Source organism: Falco rusticolus, chromosome 5 (genome assembly GCF_015220075.1).
Source record: "Falco rusticolus isolate bFalRus1 chromosome 5, bFalRus1.pri, whole genome shotgun sequence".
Taxonomy (NCBI): Eukaryota; Metazoa; Chordata; class Aves; order Falconiformes; family Falconidae; genus Falco; species Falco rusticolus.
The window spans coordinates 84,167,145-84,192,048 of NC_051191.1; the positions used below are offsets into that span (position 1 = coordinate 84,167,145).

The window sequence follows — 24,904 nt, forward strand, 5'->3', positions numbered from 1 at the left end:
ATCATCCTGCTTAATGTAATCTGTATTCGCCTGGGTTGACAACCTTTCCTCAGCGTTACCGTTCACGGTGGCTGTTCAGAGAAGGAATTCTGGCTTGGTGCTTTTCCAGGATAGTTTACAGCCTCTGTTCACCATAGGCACTTTGCAGAAGCTCCTTACTGAGCTGGCAACAGGAAGACTCAGATGGCAGGAGATGTGTGATTTCACTGTGTTGTAGAAATATCTGCAGAAGATGGCAAAACTTTCCACTGATGCCTCTCTCTCTGTCTTTCCATAACCTGACATTAGGTCAAACCTCATGGGAACTAAATTTACAGTCTACGACCATGGAGTTAGCCCAGTCAAGGCACAAGGGCTAGTGGAAAAGGCTCATACAAGACAGGAGCTTGCAGCTATTTGTTACGTAAGTGGTGCCTCTCCCCTTTTGCCCCTTTCTTTTTTGTCACCTTGTTACCGAGGAAAACACAGCTCACAGAATCATGCTGCCTGGCCACCTCCCCCACTTAACTTTGGAACCAAGTGACCAATTTCAACCAGAGGTAACAAAGGGCAGAGGCCTCAAAGTTAAGTTTTTACAAGTTTAATGGGGGGTGGGGGAGGTGGGGGGGAAGCGGAATAATAAATCAATTCCAGGGAAGGAGAGGGACCCTAACTGACATCCTGATGACCTTCTTACCTGGTCTTTCGTTTGGCATGTGGCCAGTCAGCATATCCTTTACATGGAGCCAGCCACAGCATGAACTGCCTCTTGCCCAGCTGGGTATTTGGTGGACACTAAGAAGGTGTAGAGGAATGAAGCTGGGTTAATTAACATTGATAACATACAGCTGTGGGCTGGCTTCAGGGGCGGTGGGTTGGCTGGTGTAGACAAGGTGCAGCTGTGGCTGGTTCTGTGAAGTGGTTGGGCAGCTGAGGAAGAGAGAGGAGGAAGAAGCAGAGAGAGGGAGAGTGCACCTGGGATGAGGAGAGCCTAGGAGAAAGCAGCAGAGGGACTGGCGTGAAGAGTATGTTGGTATGTGATGGTAAAAGACCTTGTTGCAGCTGGCTAGTTTGGAGAGTGCTGTGACAAGAAGGAACTGTGAAGTAGAGTTACCTTTTGCAGAACCAAAGGCATCTTGATGGAAAGGGCTGGTATTATTTCAGTAGCAGCTTGTTAGTAAGGATATGGTTCCAGGGGAAACGGTGTTTTGCTAGCTCTGTGCAAGAGATGTTTTCTTCTGATCTTGTGGATCACCTCAGTCTGGCCTTCAGAGTGCGAAGGCACTTGTGGACACTCTAGAATTATGTAAGGAGTAATGTCGATCAAAATGTTTCATATTCTAGTCCTGAAGTTTGAGTAAAATTTGAGGTTCTTTACGAAATGATGGCCAGTCAAGTGGAAGGATTTTTACTTTCATTACAGGTACAGCAGCAGAAGTTTAATGATGCATTAGCCTACTGGAGCATGGTCTTGCTATTTTTTTGCTGTTGATCTTAATGGCACTTGGGAAAAAAATTGATGTGCTAATTCCGGTACTAGCCTGTTTACAGAAGTATCACTGGATACTTCTTTGTGTACAGTATTTTTCAGTTTCTTACCTAATTGTACGCAGCAAGGTGTTAAAATGAGTACAGCCAATAATATTGCCAGCTTTTCACATTTCTAAACTTTTGTCTACAAGAAGTTCGTAAAGTTTATGTATGAATAAAATCAGTACCCGCATTCTCATATATGTCCTTAGATTTTCTGAAGTGGAATAATAGAGGTTGCAACTTCAAAGACCTTTGTTCTGTGTCTGCAAAATGCACTAGCATGTTAGGAGAAGCTGTATCACTTCTATCAATCAGTACTTCTAAAAGATTCTGGCTTTTTAATTGGTCTTTGGGAATTTTAAAAGTTATCACTGACATTGTTACCAAAGACTTTCAATGAACGCTTGGATTTTGGTTGACATTATTAAATGGGTGGTTGAGAATGTCAAGACTATTTTTACTTTGCTTTTTATTCTCAATCCACTCGGAGCAGTCTCCCACGGTACTCTGGAAAAATCTGCTTGTTTTAAGATTGAAGGTTGGACAGATGCTGAATGCTTTGTCTTCTGTGTCTGTTCTTAATCATTTATAAGAGAGCATGATTTGAGAGAAAATTGTAGGTATGTTCTTAAACACAAATAACAGCACCCGAAGAAGAATGTCAGTCATTCTTCATGAACGTTTTACCCTAAATGGTGATATATAGATAACACAGACTCAGGTCAAAGATATGTGCCTTTTATCATACTTAAGGCTTGTTCACTAGCAAAATTTTAGCACATTTTTGCCTCGGATGCAAAAACTTATGCCTGGAAATTGCATTTGTCAGATTTCATTAGAAATGTTTCATTAGGATAATAGATACATTCTAAATTAGGTAATACTATGTTGTACGTCTTCTAATGCAGTCTGTCCTATTCTCAAAATACAGTTATAGCTAGCAAATCTCTATATAACCAATATAAATGTGGATTCAAGTTCAGTTTTGCTGTCTTTCCTTCTTTGAGACTGAGTATCTCATTTACTGAAATGTCTCTCCTTGTCTTTCAGGAAACCAATGTCTTAGGATTCAAGGGTCCTAGAAAAATGTCTGTGATCATTCCAGGAATGAATATGAATCATAAGCGAATTCCAATCCGTCCACGAAATGTGAGTTGTGGAGTTTGGTCATATTTCAAATTGGAGGAGCAGAGGTTAACACTTTCTGATAGAGGTCTGGGTGTTACTGGTAATTGGAGATTTTAGAGCAAGGTTGTTAATAGTCAAGGCTTTAGCGAGTCTCGGGGAGAGTAAGTACAATGTTCCCTAAAGGTGTTGATTAACTTGTTCTTGCCTTTTACCTGATTTGTAGCCTTCGGAATAGTGTTTGTATCCTTATTTGTCCTTTGGTCAGCCTAAATACTACTTAGCTATTGCAATGGCTAGTGTATGTTGTTGCTGTTGCACCTAAAACCCCATCATCAAGTTGGATGAAAACAAAACAAACTTGCTTCTCCCACAAACTTACATTCTTAGCCAGTGTGTGAATTACAACAGTCGATAAGGTGGTATTCTGGTGTAGTAGCAAGAGAGTAAGTACATTTCTGATCAGAATGTTATCAGTCTCATTGTAGGAATCACAGAAAAGGAGGATTCTTTAAGGAGAAAGTGGGATGAGGAGAAGGATGGAGTTTTGTGGTGACTGTTTAGTGAGGATCTCCCATACATATGGGGAATATTATAGATAAAAGCTTACAGAAGTGTATCTGAAGATGTATTAAGATGTATGATGAAAATAGTCCAGTTCCCTTCATGTGGGTTTTATGTTTGGTGTGATAGAAGACCAGAAGGCAGACAGGACAGCTGTTAACTAAAAGATGTGGTCAGAGTTTTAGAGGTTTAAAATGGTATTTGCATCCACATTGTGAGTAGGTATGAGTGGGACAAGAGTGTGTTTGTTAAGGTCAGAGGAAAAAAAATCTTCAAGAGTGGAAATTCAGTCTCATGAGAGCCTGGAAAGAGGTTTAATTTTGTGAATGGACAGGAAAATGGTATCTGTTATTTATTCATGATTTTTCAGTTGGTATTGCCATGTACCCTATCAGTACAGTAATGATTCCGTGGCCCCACCTTTTTCTTTCTCCCCTATTTTCTCAAATTTTGGCTAGCAGGCAAGCATACTGACAGTGGACAAGGCTAAAACACAAAGCTGTTCTGAAAAGTTTGTGAAGCTTTCAGTGTGGGGGTTTGACTCTGTTTTTGTCTTCCTTCTCTGTAGTTTAATGACTCCAATTAAGTAATACTGCCCCTGCTTTAAAGGAGGAAAAATGACATCTAAATGCACTTTATTGGTGCTAATTCTCAAAGTTCTTTCTGCATCTTTAAAAAAGTATATAAAAATAAAGATATAAAGTAACTAGTGTAAACTGACCCGTAGATTTTATTTAGGTTATCCTCAAAAATCCACTATTGTATCTGTATACAGTACTAAAACAGTTACTATAGCCGTATCAGTCAGACCTCCACAACAGGTTGTTTCCTGGTTGTTTTTTCTCATTAAATAACTTCAGTTTGGATTCTTCTTCTTGGGAGTTCTAGCATATATAATTTCAGTTTGGGTTTTATTTGTTGCAGAACTTTTAAAATTCAATCATATGTCATGTGTTTCACTCACTACTATTTGCAGCTCCTCATAATTAATTCTGTTTGTCAAATTTAATGTGCTCTTTTACCTCCTTTTTGTAACTTTGTTTTTATTTCTGTCTGGTTTTGGTACTGTGCGTTAGACCCAACGGGATGACTTTTAACCTACTTAAGCCATACTCACAGCCCACTGAAGCTTTTGGACCTCACTGAAGCACCCCAGGGCCTGGCACTATGCAGTTAATTTCTTTTGTTTCAAAGTTTAAAGTGTTAGAAATGGAAGTTGGATCCAACGGGATCAAAGAAAGCTTATGAGACTCAGAAAGGATTCCTGCCAGCAGGATGGCAGTTATCTGTAGCCTGTGAATTGCTCCCTTTCCTGTACACATACTTCCTTATCTCTGGGGTGGGTTGGTTTTTTTTGCCTTGTTTGGGGTAGAAATATGGTGATCGCTAAGGAGTGCTTGGACTGGAAAGCCGTTAAAACATCTTCCTGGTACTTGCAGGAAATTTTCAGTAGGACTGAGTTTACCTCTTCTTATTGTGTTACATTAAACAGGGAATGACCTTCAAGTGACAGAGTGCACACGTATGAGAGAGGGAGTACTCAAGCAGAGCCATTACAAATTGGATAAATATATTTCTTTCTTCTGAACAGGAACATGAGAGTCTGCTGTCAAAATGGCAAAATAAAAATTTAGAGAACCTCATTGAGTTGCACAACAAGGCTCCAGTCTGGAACGATGATACTCAATCGTATGTTTTGAACTTCCATGGGAGAGTCACTCAGGCCTCAGTGAAGAACTTCCAGATTGTCCATGATAATGACCGTAAGAGCCTGGTGGAGACTGTGTGGGGCTTATTTGAACAGGGAGAACCCAATTTATTTCATGAAGTTTGGGAGGAATAGGACACTTTTCCTGGAGAAGGGAGACTGGGTGGAGGAATTCGGTCAGGATTACTGGGGACTTCTCAGCTGTCAAGAAAATCATATAAGGCGTCCCTTTTTTTGGGGTGGGTGCAGACACTGCTGTCCACAGCTGCAGCAAAAGGCTTCCTGAAGGGAAAGGATTAATAGAGCACCTTCAGCCCAACAGAAGAGTGGTTTGAGCTTTGGTTCTGAGAAGAAAGTTAATCTCTAGAATGACACAGTCACTCTAGAGATCAGATTTCAAGGCTACTCTGGTGAGAAAGGATGAATAGACCAACCACATGTATTTGGGACTGCCAGACATATGCAATTTTTTTTTTATTTGTGGGTTGCTGGGTGTTTTTGAATTTTTTTTTTTCATTTGCTTCACTGTGAAATTGTCTCTGAATCTTTCTTTTCTCCCCAGCTGACTACATTGTGATGCAGTTTGGTCGTGTAGCAGAAGATGTGTTCACTCTGGACTATAATTATCCTCTCTGTGCTCTTCAGGCTTTTGCTATTGGACTCTCCAGCTTTGACAGTAAATTGGCCTGTGAATGAGAGACAACAGAGTTGAAACATGGAACTCACTCCCATCCCTGCATCTTGTTGTAAGAGTTCCAGGTGGAGTAATGAAAAGCACATTGGGGATGGAAGGGAACTGGAGGACAGACTTCTGCAAGCTTATTAGGCAGCAAATACCAGGCCCGAGAGCATTATGGCAGTTGACAGTAGACCATCTCAGGAGACCGTCCCAAGGCTGAGCAGTCTCTAAATGTGGGGTAGTGCATTGTGGAAGAACAAGAATTATAGGTGGTGTTTTTGTCGTCGTTGATTCTGCTTTCAGAATCCTTGTAACAGATGCTGCATGAGAGCAGGGAGCAGGCTAAGGAGTTTAGCCTGCTAATTGGAACCCCTTGCAGCTAGGATTAGAAAAATAACAGTTTAGTGTTCATGTGCCTTGGAAGTTCCACAGTGCACCCGGAGATGACGCTACTGATCTGATCAGCATGATCAGATGAATTCAGAAAAAAGGACAGTCACTGGCATGTGTTCTCTTTTGCCCTGTGTAGTGTTTTGCTGTCTGTTACAAATCAGACGTGCAATGATTCAGGTTATGGCTCTGTGCAACCGTAGATAATGTTCAACAAATACAGAGCTGGAATGAGGCATTGGCTCTAATAAAACCCCTTTCCCTTACTCTGTGGGATGATTCTCTGTTAAGTCTGATTGTCCAGTTCCCTTTCATTGTTCTAATTGCTCCATATCCCTTGGCAGTCTTTTTACCAAATAAAGAACGATCAAATGTCAAACACTCCCTTTTTAGTTGGTGATATTATATCCATTACTGTTTCTCTTATTTTTAACCATGTGAAAAACGAGACTGAGTAGAATGATAAAATCTCACTGAATTTGGCAGAAGGTAGTATTGTAACAAAATACAGTGCTATTCCTGAAAAGCATGAAAATCCTGATTGAATGAATCTAGAGCGTAATCTGACCAGAAATATTTTTTAATTTGCCCATATTTCATAAAATTTGCTACGTTTTTAAGAATAATTTTGTGACTCATTTAATTTTTTTTTTAACATGCGATTATCTCAAGTAATGACACGTTAAAGTAGATTTTATATAAATAATTTTAACCTGACTATAAGAAGTTGTTACCTCAAAAGGAGATTTTGAGGTGTTTTCAGAGGCATCGGTAAGTTTTAAAAAAATTAATGTATCATGGGGCTTTGCAATGTGTCCTTCCCGTGTTCCATTTTTAATGCTGGATGTACAATATGGAGACTAGGCCACAGCACGGAATGCTTCTTGATTCATATGGCCTTGAGTCATCAGAGTGAATTGCTGCACACTGTGACATGTAAGCCTCATAGTGTACATATCTGCTGTGTACGAAAGCAGAGAACAGTTGTTATCTTGCCTGTTTCGTGGCTGTTATGCATATTCATGATGATCCTGGAAAACTCAGTCCCTCTATTGAGACAAGAATAGGTGTTCTCCAGCTTTAGATATTGTCATTGTCAGCAGACTAACTGTTTCAAGCTCCAAAGAGCTAGATTTATTGCTTTCGGTCTCTGGAGTCTTTGCAGTGGTAGATACCACTTGCTCTTTCAAAATAATGAAACTTTGTGAAGACGTTTTCTGATATCACTAGGAAGAAAAAAAAAGATCATCATGTAAACTCTGTATTTAACTGTAAATTATGAATTATGCTGAGAACTCCAGCACATGTCTCTCTCGGATGCCCATTCTGCATTAGCTGGTGAGCCATTGTCTTGAGATGATCTCATCAGCAGTTCAGTCACGAAAAGAACTTGAATCACGGATCTCTTTTGTGCCTTCATGTACTTCCTGCCCATCAGGCTGGGGACAAGACTTGGCAGCGTTTTCCAGTTGTGCTCTTCTGAGTTCTTGGCTGATGGCTCTGCATTCCCTCTACCCATCCAGATAAACTAAGTCAATTTGTTACCTGTCTGATTATTTTTCTGTCTAGGACTGTGTAAAAGAAGCTGCCTTATGTTAGTTTGGGGTGACCTGAAGGTAGAATGCTGATTTCCTATTCCAGATGGTTTTCTCTGTGCTCAGAAGGCCGTGTTAGCATCCCTTTAGTCACTCCTACAGTTAGGCTGGTCAGCAGTGGCTTTTCAAGTTATTTGTTGACATCTAATGATCCTCGCAGGATCAAGGTCTCAGTCAAATTATGCAGACAGATTAACTGATTCAGTGCTCTTTTATCAGATACCGTTTTACATGAATTGTATTTATAACTTTTATATCTAAATGAAAATAAACTAATTTATATATTGAAAAAATCCTTAGTTCTAAATGAGTTTGGGGGTTTTTTTGGTAGGGTTTTGCTGTCACTTGTGAGTGGTTTTAAATGTTCTTGTACTAGATACCTCAGTTTCTTCCTGTCTTCCCCTTTTCCTTTGGAATTCTCAGTTCTTTTCCTTTGTGGTGTTTCTTTCATACAGTTAGAAGCATGGGAATAGATGTAACGTTAGTCTCTCCAATACTACCCCTACCCCCCCAGACACCCCTCCCACCATCAGAAGGTCTTCCTGTACAGTTCCTGGTTTCCATCTGATACTCTCTTTAAGCTAGTTGTACTTCTCTGCCCCATGTTTTCAATGTTTCTCCCAGAATACAATTAAGGCTTTTGAGATGGTTCTTTATGGATTTTCCTACCCTCAGTCTGAACCCATTCTACTGTTGAAGTACAATACCATCGAATTATGAATCAAGAGCTGAAATAATACAAGGCTAGGAAGAACACCAAGTTGAAGGGGTTATTTTTTCCTGTTTCTACTGGGAAATGTATGAACCTCAGTAAGAGGCGATACTGTGGTTCTGCTAATCAGAAAGTGACACAGCTCTCAGTGTATAGGCCCTGTTCTTCACGCACCTTTTTTTTTTTTTTTTTTTCCCCCATTATTTCAATCTAAGCCAAATAAGGTTTAGTTGGAAGAGAAAACTAAGCAGGAAATACTACTGGGCATTTGTTCTTGGTACAGTAATATTAGTTGTGTACATGCAAATGTAACATCTTTAAATCCCAAAGAGATCTTAAAACAAAGGAAGGAGGCATATTAAACTGTTAAATATGAATGCTAGAGGCAGACCTAGCAGACTAAAACAGTTCCTAGGCTGCTATAAACCCCTTGGCTCACCAACATAAAAGACAATGAATAATTTATTGCAATTTCAGGGGTCAGTCCTACTTTCATTGAAGTTTTGCTGCTGAATTTAGCAGCAGTAGGACAGGGGGGTTTGTTACTGTTGGCATAATAATTATACGTAGTATTCTTCTCTACTTGCTGGTATTAGCAGCTCTGTAAATCTCTCACTTTGACATTGAATTATGTTTCCTATTCCTGGTACGGAAGACAAGCAAAGCCTTTGCTGTGATTTACAGGTCAAGAGCAAAAATTTGTGTGAAGTGTTGTGAAACTGAACTATGGACAGATTCCTCTCTGACAGTCAGGAATCTCATCTCTGCCACAGTGTCAAACTGTGTTGTATAGAACTGCAGCTTGGAACTACTACAGCTAAAACCCAGAACTAAGACATTTACAGCATCCTAGGGCCAAGAGATTTGGCCCAGCATGTAGTTACGAGGATGAGTAGAAAAGTAACAGTGGTGTTAAGGGCTTCCTTACTAACAGGGAAGACAGCCTGCTACATCTGTGAAGTGGCAAGAATTGAAAGCCCTGCCACCAAAGAAGGGGTGGTACCCACTGTTACTTTTTTATTGCTTGAACTGTACAGTCTATGGAGTTTTTGTCTTCCTGTTCCATCCCTTAACATGTTTTATATGGAATTACAATTTCCTTGCTGGAAGCTGGAGGTCACTTCTCTAGTCCTACAATGGGAGAAAAATCCAGAAGCAAATTAACTTCACCAAAATGCATTAAGATCAAGGCTGTTGTAACTGTAACCTGCTCTGGTAATTTAACATTTAATTTAGAGAATACATACATGGGTGAAAGTATGCTAGAAGTTAGAGTTTGGGATCAAATACTTTGATAAAATTAACGTTTTCAAACGAGGCAAGATGTTGTACTGTCTGGAACAAAGCAGCTTAAAATTATGAAGAAAACAAAGGATTTTTTTTTTATTATTGAAATGCTCAATTGAATGGAGTGCTTTATTTATTAAAGGGAAAGTAAAACTATTTTACTGTGAAAAATTCTAAAAGCTGCATACCAAAATCATTCAGATAATGATCAGAGTTAATTCCCCAACAGCTTGTCCAACTCCCTCTGCTTTCTGTTCTAAGCAGTTTCCTACCACATTACTACTACCAGTAAAGGAAAAGAACCCTGAATACCCACCACCAAAAAACCTCTGTTCTCTTGAGTGGGTTTCCATCTGCAGTTGACTGGAGTCCGGCAAACAATTTGTTTTATGATTCACAGGAAGGAATAGGTTTCAATTCCTTCTCTTTGAGCTATGTTGATTCTGCAGGGAAATGGGAGCAAAACAATACATTAGTCATATAATCATGAGACCTGGACTAGAATTCACAATGAACAGATGTGAGAAGTGAGCTACCTTTAACATATATTTGTTTTTCATTAAATTATGTGGTTTTAAATATGGCTTAGTAGAAACAGTGGCTAAATGAGATCTTTACAGGGCTTTATATAACAAAAAGACGCCCACAAAATAATTTCATTGAGTTCTGTAACTTCATCTTATTTATATTGTCTATATTCTTGATCCTACAGTTGTATCAGAGAGTATGTATCATAAAATCAAATTATTGCTGCGTTGCCTTACAAAGAAAAGTAACTAAGTGTATGAAAAAGGATTACCAATATCGGTTATCTTCAGCACTGCCAAACAAAAACAAAACACTCCCCCCCCCCCCCCAAAAAAAAAAACCCCAAAACAACCCAAACCAAAACAACATAAAAAGCGGAGTTCGCTTTCCAAATCCCAAGGCTGCGTTTATGAAGTTGATGGGTTTTGCCATCTGGTTTCTGAGGCCTTAGGACACATTTAGGTCCTGTTTTCAGTCTTTGCAAGCTGAGTTATGAACTTTCTTAGTTTTGGGCTCTTAGCAAGAGCTGAAATTTTTCTTCACCCATTTTTTCAACACACTGAACTTTTAAAGCAAGCCAGCTGTTGTAGCTCCAAGTTACGCGTGCACCAGCCACCCGTGTCACCTGCTGGAGACGTGCAGGAGTTTATCTTGCAGCCGTAGCTGCGCATGGGATGCAGTTACATTTCCCAACCTCGCCGCTTTACTGCTGCTTTTGTTTCGGGACGTGCCTTTCCAGCCCCAGCGCAGCTCCCGGGCTCGCACCGGCGTTTCCCAGCGCAGCGCGGCACCGGCACGGCTCTGCCAGCGGGTAAAGCGCGGCTCTGTGGCGGGGCTGCGGGACGCCACGGCGGCCACCCCTTCGCCGCGGGCGAGCGGTTGCCCGTCTGGGATGGCTGCCTGGGAAGCCCTCGGGGCAATTACGCTGTTGTAACCGCTGCTGCGGCTGGTTTGTTTCGCAGCGGCGCTGGGTGGAAACCGTCCCGTCCCGTCCCCACGGCGCTGCCCAGCGCCTGGCCCCGCGGGGCGGCCCAGGGCAGCCGCGCCCCCGCGCCGGGGCGCCCCGGCACCGCAGCCCCTTCCCCCGGCGCTGGCAGCGCGGCAGTCCCGCCCGCGGGGCAGCACCGAGCGGGCGGCGGCGCCCCCAGGGCTCAGCCCCCGGCCCGGCCGCCGCCTCCAACTTCTCCCCCGCGCGGGCGCCGCGCCCGCCCGCGCCGGGTCCTGAGAGACGGCGGCGCCCACGGCCCCCAGCCCGCCGCCCCCTGGCTGCTCGCCGGCCGCCCGGAGTTTCCTTCCTCCGCTCCCCCCCGTGCGGGGCGACCTTCCCCCGCCCCCGGGCCCGGGCCCCCTCTTCCGGCCACTGCCCGCGCCGCCGCGGCCCGGCCTCGCACTCGGCCGCCGGCGGGGCAGCGCCCGACCCCGCCGCGTTTTGTCCCCGGCCCCGCCTCGGCCCTGCTCTCGCCGCCCCCCGCCAGTCCCCTCCCCAGCCCCGTCCCAGCCCCTGCGCTGGCCGGCAGTCCCCTCCCTCGGCCGCGTTCATTTCATACCAACTCTCATTCCTCGCATTCCTCACTTCCTCCTTTCAAACTCCAGGGGAAATAAAAACCCTCCCTTTTCCTCCCAAAGTCCTGCCCGGCCGCGGCCGCCGCCCCCTCCCGCCGCCGCTCGGGCTCGCCGTCCCGCCGGCCGCCCCGCTCCCCTCAGGTGAGTGCGCGCCTTGTGCCCCCCCCCGCCCCGCTCCCCGCATTGTTCGCGCCGTGCCCGCCGCGGCGGGACCGGGGGAAGGGGGAGCCCCAAGGGCCCACCCCCGAGGGCGGCCGCGGCTCCCCGGGCAACTTTCTCCTTCCTGTGCGCGGCGCGGCGGGGGGCGATGCCGAGCGAGGGGCTGCCCCGGCCGCCCACCCTGGCCGCGGCCCCGCTCCCAGCCCTGCGGGCCCGGGGGTGGGGAGCGGGCGGGCGCGGGGGGCCGGCGCGCAGCCACAGCCCTCGCCTGCTCTTTTGGCAGAAAGTCCTGGAGCAGAAGGAGGATTTAAAGCCGGTCCCCGCCGCCCCCGCGGAGCAGCGGCCGCTCTTGCCTCGCTCAGGTCAGGACGGGCCGTTTGACGATCGCTTTCGCGGGGGGTGCGGGGGGCTGCCGGCGTGTGTGGGGGGGGGCTGGGGCCGCTCGTGCGGCCCGGGAGGCACCGGCGACAAAGGAAGCGACGGGAACGTCCCCAATGGAGGCTTCGGCCGCTTCCCCCGCCGGGAAGGGGGCGCCGGCGCTGGGACTTCGGCAACTCGGGTCTTGTGGGACCGGTTGCCAGCTGCGCGCACTGCTACGGGGGGCGGCGGGGGGGAAAGAAACAAAAAAAAAAAAAAAAAAAAAAAGAAAAAAAAAAGGTTTCCGTGCCGTTCCTGGTACTTTCTGTAATAAATAAATCGGGGGCGATGGTTTGGGGAGAGAAAAAACAAAACAAAACAGTCCGATGCGAACCCCCCCGGGAGAAGGCGTGCGGGTTCTTACAGGGCTTTTCCCAGAGGATGCGGGAATACTCTTGTTCCCAAAGCAGTTATTCCGAAGTTAGAGCCGAGTTTTGGTGGCATGCCTCTGGAAAGGATTTAAATGAACGTAAAGCGGCCAAACAAAAAGCCTCCCCAAATAACCCTTTATCTTTTCTACATAATTCCGTTTAAGCAGTTCTTTGCATGGGATGCCGGAGACGGAGCTGTTTTTGTAGAAGGGGGAAGGAGCGTAATTCCTGTATTTTAAGGACATCTGTAAAGTACTTTGTGGTGAATGGTCGTATAGAAGTACAAAAACCCAACAAACCAACCCCACAAAGAAACAACCCCCCCCAAACAAACAAAATAACCAAACCACCGCAACTAATCTACCCTTTGTTTTTTATTGGTTTTTGTTTAACCTGATGTTACATTTACGTTACTTTCAAAGGTTAAAAAGTTGAGGTCTGCGAATCCTCTACAGATCAAACCCGCAAAATACTTCCCGAGTGCAGGGTCCCGGGAGGGAGGGAAGGCTTGTGGGTTTTTTGGTTAGGTTCCCCTCCACCCCCCAGCCCCCCACCCCCCCACCCCCCATTTCCTATTACTCGGAACAGATTGGCTTCCCCTAGACTTGACTGCGCTGCCTGTGTGCGCCGGGAGCGGAGCCTTGGCTCACCTGTCTGCACATCTGGCTGCAGCTGTAAGAGGGTTTATTGTTCTCCTGAGGGAAGTGGGCAGTAGGATGGGGCACAGTCATGGGGAGGGGCGAGGGGAACGGAGCAAGGGGGAAAGCAGATCTGGGTGTACAACAAGGACTGGGTCCGTGTTGAAGCTGCTGTACTATTAAATTTTAAAGCTTTTTGGGTTTTGATAGCTTTTTCTCCCAACAGAGAAGAACCTGGGTGGTGCTGTGATGAACATAGAGGGGCTTCTTTATTCGGGCTGGTGGATGCTGTGGGGCTCTGGTTTTCTTTGGGACTTGGGTTGACAGAATGAAGGGCAGCCAGCCAGCGGGTGCAGTCATCTTAACGGGGTTTTCCTAAATCCCGGTCTGGATGGCTCCCTCAAACTCGAGCATGTGACGAAGTCTGTCATCTCTGAGCTGGACTAGCAGCTCGTTGCTCCTGCGGAGATTTCGGGAGCAATTAGTGTGCAATTAGTGTGCGTGAGAATGGGTGTTAGGAATTTCTCCACTGTCTTGGTTCCTGCTACTGTCTTTTGGATTTTAAAATTAATTTTATGAGTCGCTTTGAAGTATTTCAGGTTATTACTGCAGCAAGTGTTTAATGTTAGTGCAGTACGCTGTGGGAAAATGGTGTGAAAATAGTACTGCCAAGCTCTGAAGAGAAAAAGGGCTCCATGGCACGGAATCTTGCTTGTGGTTTAAAAAAATCACAGTCGCTGTTGGTTCTCTTAGGTATTTGTTTCACAGAACTCGAATACAGTAAGTGGAGTTTTGAGGAGGTTGCTGAAAAGTGCAGTTTCCAATGGGTGCTGCTCACCTCTCTGGAGCGTCAGACTCGTCCACAACTTCCCTTCCATAGTATTATGTGTCCTTTTTTGATTGTATCCTTCAGCTCCTGATTCTGTCACAACATAACTCCAGGGGTGGGTCCACAAGGACTTCAGGCTGGCGCTGCTGTTGACAGAACCTGCCTGCACAGCCCCAAGCCGCCCGTTTCCACGGCTGTCACACCTCTTGCTTTGTCCCTGGCGTGGGCATTGGCACCGCAGTTGACTGACCTGGGCCAGAGGGTTGACCCAGATGAAAAGTAACACTCTCTTTCAGCAAGTTACTTTTCAGCCACATCTGTTCTCCAGTCTAGTTAATCATACGGTCACATAAATGCTGCTGGTGTGTCTGGAGGAGGGGGTGCAATGGCTAGGGGGTGGGCAGTGGGGGAAGAAAGGCGATGTTTTCTTAGCAACGTTGCCATCTATTGCCACCTTAAGTAGTTCCTGGGACCATGTCTACGGTTTTTCCTGTGACAGTGAAATGATTTTCTGTCTTAGCTGGCCATAACTGTTTCTTAAGAATGCAAAAATTCGGTGTTATCTTTTTAAAAAGATCTATTATACTTTCCCTGAGGCTCAAACTTTCTCCTTTATTTATTTGTTACATGCCACCCCCCAATGTTATGCATTGTATCTTCCAGTAGTTTTCTTGGGCAACTTTTTCATCCCCTAAGGTGCTTTAACATCAGAAAAGTTTTCTTGCTCTAATGCAACAGTTTTTACATTGGTGTATATTTCTGTGAAATGATTGCTTGTTTCTCTCTCTCTCTCTCTCTCTCTCTCTCTGCACTTACACTTTCTAAATTCTTACAAGCACTAATGAGACTAAGCTTTTAATATTTTTCAATGTCTATTATTATAGGCCTGATGGTTGTTTTTTATACTCTTCAATTTCTTCAATCTATCTGTGCACCTTTTGCAGATTGATATCTGATATTCTACATGTTGCAGCTGATTCATCTCTTTGTTGCCTGAAGTGATATCTGAGCACAGGCTGACAAAAGTTACATTGGTCATTTTGTGGAAGCATTTGCTCTGCAGACAATTCTCATTTTTTTCTCAGTCTGGCATGTCTTCAGCTTCTGCTTGTGACAGGGCTTTTTCCTTGATTTAGCTGTGGTTTTTTTTCTTTGCATTATTTTCCCCACGTATTTTTACCCCCCCCCCCCCCCTTGTTTGGTTTTGAGCTGTCTGAATCCCTTTGAGTTGTTTCTATCCACTGGTGTTTGTAAACTTAATGAAGTTTACAACTCTTATCACCTGCAAGTTTTATCACCATTCCCTTTATTCAGTCTTAGATCTTTAATTAAGATGTCAAAGCAAACTGGACTGGCAAAGGTCCCTGCAGCAACCCAGTAGGTGCCCCCTGGACCTGTTGGTTCCATTGGTATATATCACTACCCTTAGTTTTGAAGTTGTAAGTTAATTTTCTAATAATATGAGCAGTACTGTCCAAAGCCAATTTGAAGTGATTTTTCAGCCATGATTTCCTTGGAGAGTAACGAAGGCTATTCTAAATCTAAACCTATCACATCATGCACTGTATTCTTTTCATTCCCTGACTTCACACGGCAATTCTATCCTCCTTTGAAGACCAATCAAGTTTATCAAGATTTACAGTAGTGTATGCTCCTCTTTCTCTCCAGCTTCTGCGTTATGCCCACCACCATACTAAATAAATGCCCAACATGTTCCTTTGCAGAGCTTTGTAAAAAGCCAGGAATTTGCAGCAGGCATGGAGCTCATTACAGGATCTGAGACTAGTGGATTAGAAAGTATTCATTGGGGTTTGGAGGTGGTGTTTTGTGTTCTTGGGTTTTCTTTTTGTTTGTTTGTTTGGGTTTTTTTTGAGGTGGATTTTTGTTGTTTCTGCCCCTTGGGTCCTCCTTTCTCTGGAGATAATGCAGTCACTCCCCTTTGTTTTTAACACCATATGAATTAGATGTTTTCCTGCTAGGGAGGGGCAGGTTTTCCAGTTCCCGGTGCCACTGGCTGAGTCACTGGCTCTGTTTTTCTGTTCTGTTGTAGGTCTATAATTACCTTGTTCTTACCTTCGTTAGAATATGATTGCCAAAGGGTAGGTGTTTTACTTTGCTGTACTTCTGAGACATGAGTGCCCGTGGCTTTCAGAGCCTGAATACGAGCCTTTGAAGCATCTGCTTTGCTAGTGCCAAAAAGAAAATAAATCAGCATAGTCCCCACAGTGCCTCCCTTCAAATAGTATGGTAACCATTAATGACAGTTGTCCAGGCAAAGTCTAATCTCTCTTGTAACCAGGACTGCTTTAACCGAAGGAGGAAGAGTGAAGAGAGCACTCAGCATGGAAAGTGAAATGGAAAAGGAGGATTTGCTGATGTGTCTTAAGTTCATTTTCCTTGATCTTCTCCATAGCAGGTCCTTGAAATAAAGCTCACTGATACCAGACTAGCAGGATTTAGGGAGGTTCTCTTGTTTTGAAAATCTTGTCAGCTTAGGGGAAAAAAAAAAAGAGCAGTGTAAACAAGACGTTTGTGTAAGATTTTCTCTAAGTACTTGCTGCTCTTTGATTTATCTTTATACAAATAAATAAATTAAATCCTATTTATTTCCCCACCCCCATTTGTGAAGGAGCTAGGCTAACAGGAGAAAATAACTGTGCAGGGGAAACAATGTAAATCAGTGTTTCTGTCCTCCCAGTAATCTGTAAGCTAACCGAAAAATAAAAGCAGCGTCTTTTTCCACTGTTTTTCATCACCAGTTTTATTTGTAAGAACATGTTTTAAAAACTGGAGTGAAGTCAGTGGTTAGCTGTGTCCCTTTAAGAATCTAGTTTTGCTTGGCTAGCTGCCCTTGTTCTCCTGTAGATTAATCCAGCAGAAGGTATATAACCTGTTGACCTTCCTGATGAGAAGGGTCTGGAAGGGCAAAGAGATAAATTGGAAGGTTCATGCTTTCCTGTAATATCTGGGGACAAGTTTAACCTGTGTTTTTCAGGTTTTGGCACCTTTTTTTCTCCCCCCCTCCCCCCCATGATTGCTGTTTGAAGGCTGGGGTTGCACTTGCAGGTTGTCATGATTTTCACTTGCTTTCTATGAAATTCCAGTTTGGAAGTGGCAGTGTGTTTGTGCCACAACTTGAGAGGGAAGAGTTCTGTGCTCAGGATTACGCTCGTCAGAGTTGAGGATGGCTTGGCTTTGCCCTCTCTTGTATCAGACTGGTGGGACCACTGGAATCTGGCTAAAACGGCTGGTGTCCGCTTGTCTGCTAGGGAATTTCAGACTCTTTTACAGAAAACCAGATCTGGTGGGCTTTCTTCACTGTCAGCCCTCAAGAAATGATCATCGCAGCTGTAAGCAGTGAATGTTCACCTGCTGCACGTTCCGGGTGAAGCATGTGCTCCAAAACCTAGCTGGGGTGGTTTCTGCATACCCCAGGAGTGCAGCTTGCTTGGTAGCCATGAGCAGGGCTCGTTCATATAACACAGGTGTTTTGTGGTTGTTCCGTACTTAGGAATTGGTTATCCAAAGTATCCAACACCTTTAAGCTCCATCTAGCTACTACTAAAATCGAGGCACATGAGTAAAAATGGTTGACGGAATTGAGGTCCCATTTTAGATACCTATTCTGCCTGTTTGTGGTTTGCTTTTGTCTCGAGGCTTTAGTAAAGGGCTTAGCCCTGACCAGACAGGTTGTGCCCACCCCACAGACCACCCGCAAGTGCTGCAGATGCAGAAATCTACTTGTGTTTATGGCCTGTGGGGTCAGCGCTTCTGTCTATTCTGTTGAAAGTCTCCTAGCCCAGGTTCAGCTATTTCTTTTCTTGGAAACTGGCTATAGTTTGGAGGTAAGTGTTTTCACTGCTTTGGATGAGATTTGCAAACACTGTATGCTGTCTGAGTTCATGTGAAATTCTGCCATTAGTGTCACAGATGAGAGTTTTTTTTGGGACATCTAGCCTTGAGTCCTAAGCAAGAGGTTGAGACGTGTCATGAACAGGAGGCAGGATTAGGAAATAAAAGTTCAATGTGGGTATCATAAAATGGGCGTTAGGAGTCTCAATTTTCTGCTATTTGTCAGGAAAGCCTCAAGGGAGGTCTGATTTCCAGACAGCGTTAAACACAAGCCCCTCTGAAGTTACACCACTTGCAATGGCAAATCGCTTTTAAAGTTCACCTTTTTTGGTCTTGAAATTATTGTCTGGGTTTTGTCCCCAGTCTGATTTACCAGTCTGGGTAGTTCACTTAGGTGTTTGTGCTCTAGTTTGTTCCATTGGTAAATGGGGGCTTTTGAGTCCGATGGTGAGATTTTCAGGACAACTGACTTTCAATGAGTTTAGGAGCAAGGCTTTTTTAGGTTGCTGTTAAAGGTTTCCTATCCTTTAATAATTAAGTGAATACTTTTTGGGAAAATGCTAAGCATGATTTATTTCTGTCTCTAGCTTGGTTTGTTAAGACCCCAGTAATTTTAATCAGTCAATGCCTACCCTTGCCTATACTTGAAGGGACAGTTGTGATTTAAATGTGTTAGCTGACACTATGGGTGATTCTGCAATAGAAAAGGGAGATGATTATTGGGCTTCCTCCAGGTTTGTTGCTTTCTAACCAGCTCTGCACTTGTTGGGAGAATGACTCCTGGTGACTGCTGCTGTGCTAGCATGAGGGTGGCTAACCATTTTCACCCTGCCACAGCCTTCATCTGTTTGGGAAGCTGTGAAACACATGCCACATGTCTTGGAAAGTGAGGGAGAATGGGAGCTCTGGGAACAGTTCCTGCATGGGAGATAACTGTGACTCCCCAGGAATTGCATTTTTCCTTTGAGGGCCAGCCCAGTGTGTGGCTCAATCCCAGGGCAACCTGGCAGTGTCAATCTCTGATGCCCTTGCTGGCTCATTTTTTTCTCTCCCAGCCGAGATATAAATCACGAAGTAGTCATTTTGTCAGTCCAAGGCTGGTGGCCTTGTGATGTAGCCTGTACACGTGGGAGCTGTGCACGACTTTGCCGTGGCGCAGGATCAGTCCTCAAGCTGACCATCCCTAGACTAGTGGGAGCAGAACCAGCCTTTGGGTTTTCTTGTTGTTGGGTTGTGGGCTTTTCTTTTTTTCCCCCTCCCCTCCTTAGGACAGCAAGGCTCTGTGTTCTGTTTCTTTTATCGCAAATGTAACTGATTGGATGGTGTGCAAGGCCACACACAGCCTTATCTCATCGCATCCTGTTTGACTGCATTATCCAGGGCCGCACTGATAGAAGTTCTCCTCTCTCCTTGTTTTGATTTATATCACTGTGCTGGACACTACATCCTCTCTCTGTTTCAGCCAGAGCTAGGCTACAGCCATCATTTAAGAGTGTTGTTTTGCTTTGCTCAGGAAATCAGGTGCCTTTTGAGCAGCAGCTGCTGCAGGCAGTTTCAGCGTAGCCAGCAAACCAAGCTTGATCTTGTGCTAGGCGGTGTGATAAGCACTCAGCTGGAGCCCTTGCTTATGCTGGGTATAATCTGAGGCTGGTTTGTAAACCAGCTTTATTCAGTAGTGAGACAGAGACAAAAATCTCACAATGCAGCCTGTAGATGTAATGATTATATTACCTTGCCCAACGCACAAGAGGGAAATCTCAGTTCGCCTTTCTTCCTTGCCTGGCATGGCTGCCTGTTAAGAGCTTTTGCTTCACCTACAGCAAGTAACACTTACCTCAACTGGTTTTATTCACAGGATTAGGCAGCGTTACTCTGCTGCCCTGGGTGGACAGGAGTATTCACAGGCAACAGCCAGCATAGCTCAGCAGTTGCAGGAGGCCCAGGGCAAGAGGTGAGATTGGAAAGCAGGCTCACCCTTCGGCTAAGCTGTTCTGGAGCGCTTGAGTGGAGCCCTTTGGTGAACTGCACCCACCCACCTCGACTGTCACTGAGGTCTTCTGCTGAAACCCAGTGGCTCTGGCTCCGGGCTCATTTAATGACTGCAGTGCAGCTGCTGAGGTGTGTGAGCAACTGGTTGCTGGCTGGTGCTGCAAAAGCACCGTTACCTCCCTAGGCACAGTTCAGCACTAGTTAAGTCTTTCTACAGTTGCCATCTTTATTTTGCTCTGTAGAGAACCTGAAAAACATGTTAATGATTTCTGTCTTCTTTTGCCTGAAAGCTTTAACAGACCTTAGTTACTGTTGAATAGCTGCTTTCCCACCTTTTCCCTTTCCAGTACGTGTTTTTTCCTGCAGTCTTTGAGTTGCACCCCCTTGGAGCTACTCATCTACTGATTGCACTCATTCTTCTCTTTCAGAGGAACTGAGCTATTATTGTAGTGTCCCGTAGAATTTCCCAGCCTTCTTCCTCTGGTAAGTTGGAATGCCATCTTCCATTGTACCATGTTCAATAGATTTTGTAGTATCCCAAACTGTTGCTTTCCTAAACCCAGATCTCCTTGTATGACTGGATTGTGTAAACTCATTTGTTGTTGGCATGTTCTGGATGGAGGTAACTGACTGGTTGTTGCTGTTTCCAGGTCGTCTTCTTGTTATAAACTGCTCTAAAGTTACAGTTTGAGCAGCAGGACATCTTCTTTTCTGGCCAAACTCATTCTGTTTTGAAATTCTCTGTTTGGCTGCTGATCAGATATGAAAATGTTGTGGTTCAGAATCTCTATAGTGACAGTATTTGGCTCACTTTACCAGGGCAGTGAATACCGGAATCATTTGGTTTTATTTGCATTGCAATAACATCAAGGGATACCTGTAATAGGCAGCAGTCTCTGCCCCTGCAGCTTGCAGTTCCATTAAAAGAGACTAAGGATGAAGGGATGTCCTTGGTGAAATGGCTTGCTCAGAAGCAGGAGTGGAACCCGCTGTCAGGCTCCGCATGGCTGTGCTGGCAAGCGTTCCTGCCTGGGAGGGGTGAGTGACTAGGGATGTCTCTGGTTAGAGTGTTGTGCTCCATACTGATTCCAGCAGGGAAAGGGGGTGGCCATGGAGTGTATGTGTGGGGGAGAGTCTGTTGGACAGAGCAGTTCCAAGAAATCTGAACAACTGGAGACAGCTGGCTGCAATTTTTCAGATCCTCAGGAAAGTATGATTTTGTGTTGAGCAGCTGCCACAAACACTGAAGAGGGAGCTGTTACCAACAGTAATGACTGAGGGATTGATATTAGAAAGCAGATGTGTCAGACTATGGAGTCGGTTAAGGATGGCTCCCTGTCAGTGAGACCTCGCTGAAGGGCTCTTGGCAGCTGTCTAGCCCTGCAAGATCCCTGAATCTCGATGAGATACCGTGTGTGAAAGGAAAGAGTTAGTGTTGAAATTACCAGCATCAGAACAATTAAGCCAAAGCTGCTGGAGCTGAAGGATTTTTGTGCTTTCTCCCTGGTTTTCCTTTCCTCTGACCCAACAGCCTGCCTTTGTAAGCGACTCATTAAGAGATGGCCATGGCAGAAAGAGCAGGGACCAAGAGTGAATAAAACCCAGTATTTGAACAGAGGGAAACATAAGAAGGAAGTAGAGATACTCTGGTGAGGAGGTGGAGGTGCTTGTGTCCTGGGGGAGAAGAATCCATGACTGGACCCTACAAATAAAGGTAGCTAATTGTCTCTCAGTAAAGTAAGAGTGGGAACTGTAAGGTACAGTACCAGAAACGTGAGAGCCAAGAAGTGGAGCATAAATAAGTTCAGACTGGAGGGCATCTGAAGGGAACAAACACTGAGCCTGGAACCTCTGGCAAAACTTCCTGTTATGAGAACGGGACAACATCCTCTGACTCCTCTGATCCTCAGAACTCTGCCTGGCGAGGGGATTCAGATGGGGAAGGAATTGTCTGAGCATGCCTGGGAGCGGGTGTCTGTTTAGTGACTTCAGGATCGAATTCCATCCACATCAGAAGAAAGCTTTGTGATTACAAGCTTTTCTACAGGCAGAACTTAATAAAAATTAAAAAAAAAAAAAAAAAAGGGAAAACAATAATTTACAAGTACTAAAATATTTAGTGATATTAGAACACTCAGTAATACAAATCACCGTTAAAGTTACTAAGCTCTTATGTGTATAGTTAGTATTGATTGAATGGGAAAACAGAAGCAACCCAAAAGCTAGATGCCAACTTGAAACATTTGTATTCTGTGAAATTAGTTACTGATGAATATTATTAAAACCTTTCTTATAAATAACACATTCAACATCAGCATGTTTTTGAAAAATGCTGGTTTTGACCAGATTGCTTTTTCAATGGGAAGTGATGCCACTGATAGTTTTTCAACTTGCCATACTAATAACACTGTTTGCCATCGAGTTTAGCCCCCAGCTTCTCTGTAGTTTGCTTTGCTTACTTTAATAAATGGCCACTTTGGCCACCAGTGAGTTCAGATATACAGTGCAGGCAACGGAAGGCCAGGAGCGGTCAGAGAAGAGACCCACAGAGCAGACGCCACCCGAGCAGGACTCCCTGCATTGCTGTTTTATTGCCTCTGAGCACGGAGCATCTATCCCCTGGGACTGCACATGGAGCTCACTGTTTAAGCAACATTATTTAAGAAAACTTTACAGGCCCTTTAAGCTCTTGGCACGTTACTGAAATAGAGACATGGAGTTACAAGGATTTTCATGATCGTGTCAGCCTACGGAATTTCTTCATAAGTTATCAAAAAGAAGGTCAGTTTGTGTTAGTGTCTGGGTGATTACTGAGTTTTCAGCTGGAGTTGGCCAAACATCCTTGATTTTATAGTCGCTACAATTCCACTTTTCTCATCATCCATCAGGAGTAGCTTTAGTGCCAAGAAGGGAAAGCAGAATCAGCCCCCAGGGTACGGAAAGGTTGGGGTGGGGTTGGCCACGATAGCACATTTTGGTGCCTGCTGACCTAGCTGTATCTTGGGATAGAACTAACATTGCTGGTCAAGGCACAGAAAGTAAGAAGCATTCATAAAAATAATAAATGTACCTAGTGACTTTTAAGATTTATACCATTTCTTCTCTCACTGCTCTTATGTTCCACATCTCCCTTGCTTTAGACCAGTGTGAGATTAGGCTCGCATATTCTGTCTCTTGCTTTGTGGACTTGCCTGAATATACAAGTGACATCTGCTCAAGTTGGCACAACTTTTCTTTCGTGTTTGGAGAAAGAGTCTTGGGAGCTGGCAGTGAATTGAATACAGCATGTTTTCTCCTCCACTTATTCTGGAGCTTGGATCAGAAAGGACCTAGAGTTTCCTTTGTCACCAAAGGCACTTGGTGCAGATGTATGAAGCCTTGTAAAACATGAAATGATCGGGCAAGAACTCCTAGGATTTGGGGGTGGGATGGAGTTATGCTTAAGACATATTTGCTTAGTTTCCAACCTAAGTGTTCCGTGCTGAAATCATCTGCTAGGTATTAATCTGTGTCTGCATGGACGTTAAGGGGATGAAAATATCTGGATTCAAAGTAGGTGCTTTTTATGGTTGCGATGGGCATACATTCTCTAGAAGATGACTTTGTTTACTTGTCTGCATTGCTAGGGGATTTGGCTTGAGCAGAGGCTGTAGCTTCCAGTCACCATGGCTCTGGCTTGTACAGTTGAACAGTTACAGCGGGTGTTTTCACGTGGGTGTGCAGCCCGCTGGTTGTTACCAGGCGTGCAGCTTTCCAAGGGCAGGTGGTACTGCGAATACACTTGCTGTCACACTTCAGGCTTATTTCTGAACCCCTCCATTTCTCATCCTGTCAGCCCAAGTTAAAACTAGCCTGTGTCTTGTGTTCGTGGAGATTTTAATGTGCATTAAATATGGGGGTCGTGACAGCCTCAGGGGACTAGGGCTGCTTGGAGAAATATCAAAAGAAGAACAGCTGGAGCAGATAGCTTCTGTTCCTCTGTCAGAGCCCCACTGTGGAAAGCTTACTCCGCTGCACTGATTCCCCAGCAGGACAATCTCTTGAATAACTGGGTAATTTTTTTTATTGAGCATCTTCATCAGTGAAAGGAGATATGTTTTGGTGATGGATGCTTGGTGAAGGAAGCAACCTTTACCGTTCATTTCAGGGTCCCTTAAAGTCACATTGCCTGCTTTGGTGCCATTCACAGTGTGCTTGGGGTGTCTGCCCCAGGGTAAAGGCCAAGTTCCCCTCTCTGCCCCCCTCGCCTCCCATTTCATTCTTTCTTCCCATGTTAATTAGAGCTCTGAAAATGTATAGTATGGGTCAAGAGGATTGAAATAATCTAATGTAAGGGCTAAAATGGATGGATAATGGTAGGACATTCCAGTGGTTCATGTGTTCCAAACATTCTCATGGGAAGTAAGTCATATGCTGGGTTTTCTAAACGGCTATGTGAACCACTTGTTAAAATGCTGCACCGTGTAAGAGAAGTATACTCTGTCTCGAAATTATTCAAATGCCCAGTATGATATTATTTGTTTCCTGAGCTTTTGGTGGGTTATGGAGATGTAAAATGGGTATCTGCTGCTTCTAAAGTCATTAAGGAGCAGCAAAACCTTCTGAGAGGCAGTGTTGCCACCTCTTTCTACAACTTCAGCTTTTGAAATGAAAAAATTCTTAAGAATTTAAGCTTTTAGTAAAAAAGAATAATAATAAAATCTAGTAATCACAATCTTGGAGAAGATTTTGTAAACATGAAATCCAAAGAGGAAAGGAACCAAAGAGGGACTTAAAAAGGAGTGTATGGTGTAATGTTTTTTTTTAAGTTGATGTCAGGAAAGTTTCTGGAGCCACAAGCTCTGAATTTTTGAACTTCTGAAGTTGAATGGACCTGCTTTTCCTATTTACTAGCTGGGGCATGGTGTAACTGCACAAATTTTGTTCTAGCTAGTTTTTGACATAGAACACGCCCAAATTTCTCCTGTCCCCCTTTACATTATTGCT

The 24,904-nt window shown here is 44.4% G+C and overlaps 2 protein-coding genes and 1 long non-coding RNA gene across 4 annotated transcripts in view; 2 read left to right on the forward strand and 1 right to left on the reverse strand.

Moving 5' to 3' along the window:
* The window catches only part of TULP3 (TUB like protein 3), a 33,112-nt gene extending 25,281 nt beyond the window's left edge, over positions 1-7,831 (forward strand). For both annotated transcript variants that reach the window (XM_037388857.1, XM_037388858.1), the window contains exons 8-11: positions 289-403; positions 2,563-2,661; positions 4,793-4,964; positions 5,472-7,831. In XM_037388857.1, the coding sequence (XP_037244754.1) occupies positions 289-403; positions 2,563-2,661; positions 4,793-4,964; positions 5,472-5,605 (520 nt within the window). In that variant the 3' untranslated portion in view covers positions 5,606-7,831. The remainder of the gene's footprint in view (positions 1-288; positions 404-2,562; positions 2,662-4,792; positions 4,965-5,471) is intronic.
* Positions 7,127-11,684, reverse strand: LOC119148549. Its single transcript, XR_005104420.1, has 3 exons — positions 11,648-11,684; positions 9,889-10,015; positions 7,127-7,204 (listed from the first exon to the last, which is right to left on the reverse strand). It is a non-coding gene; the product is annotated as an uncharacterized LOC119148549 (long non-coding RNA).
* The window catches only part of TEAD4 (TEA domain transcription factor 4), a 57,196-nt gene continuing 43,909 nt past the window's right edge, over positions 11,618-24,904 (forward strand). The window contains exons 1-2 of the mRNA XM_037388859.1: positions 11,618-11,804; positions 12,106-12,184. The gene's annotated coding sequence lies outside the window, so the exon portion shown is untranslated. The remainder of the gene's footprint in view (positions 11,805-12,105; positions 12,185-24,904) is intronic.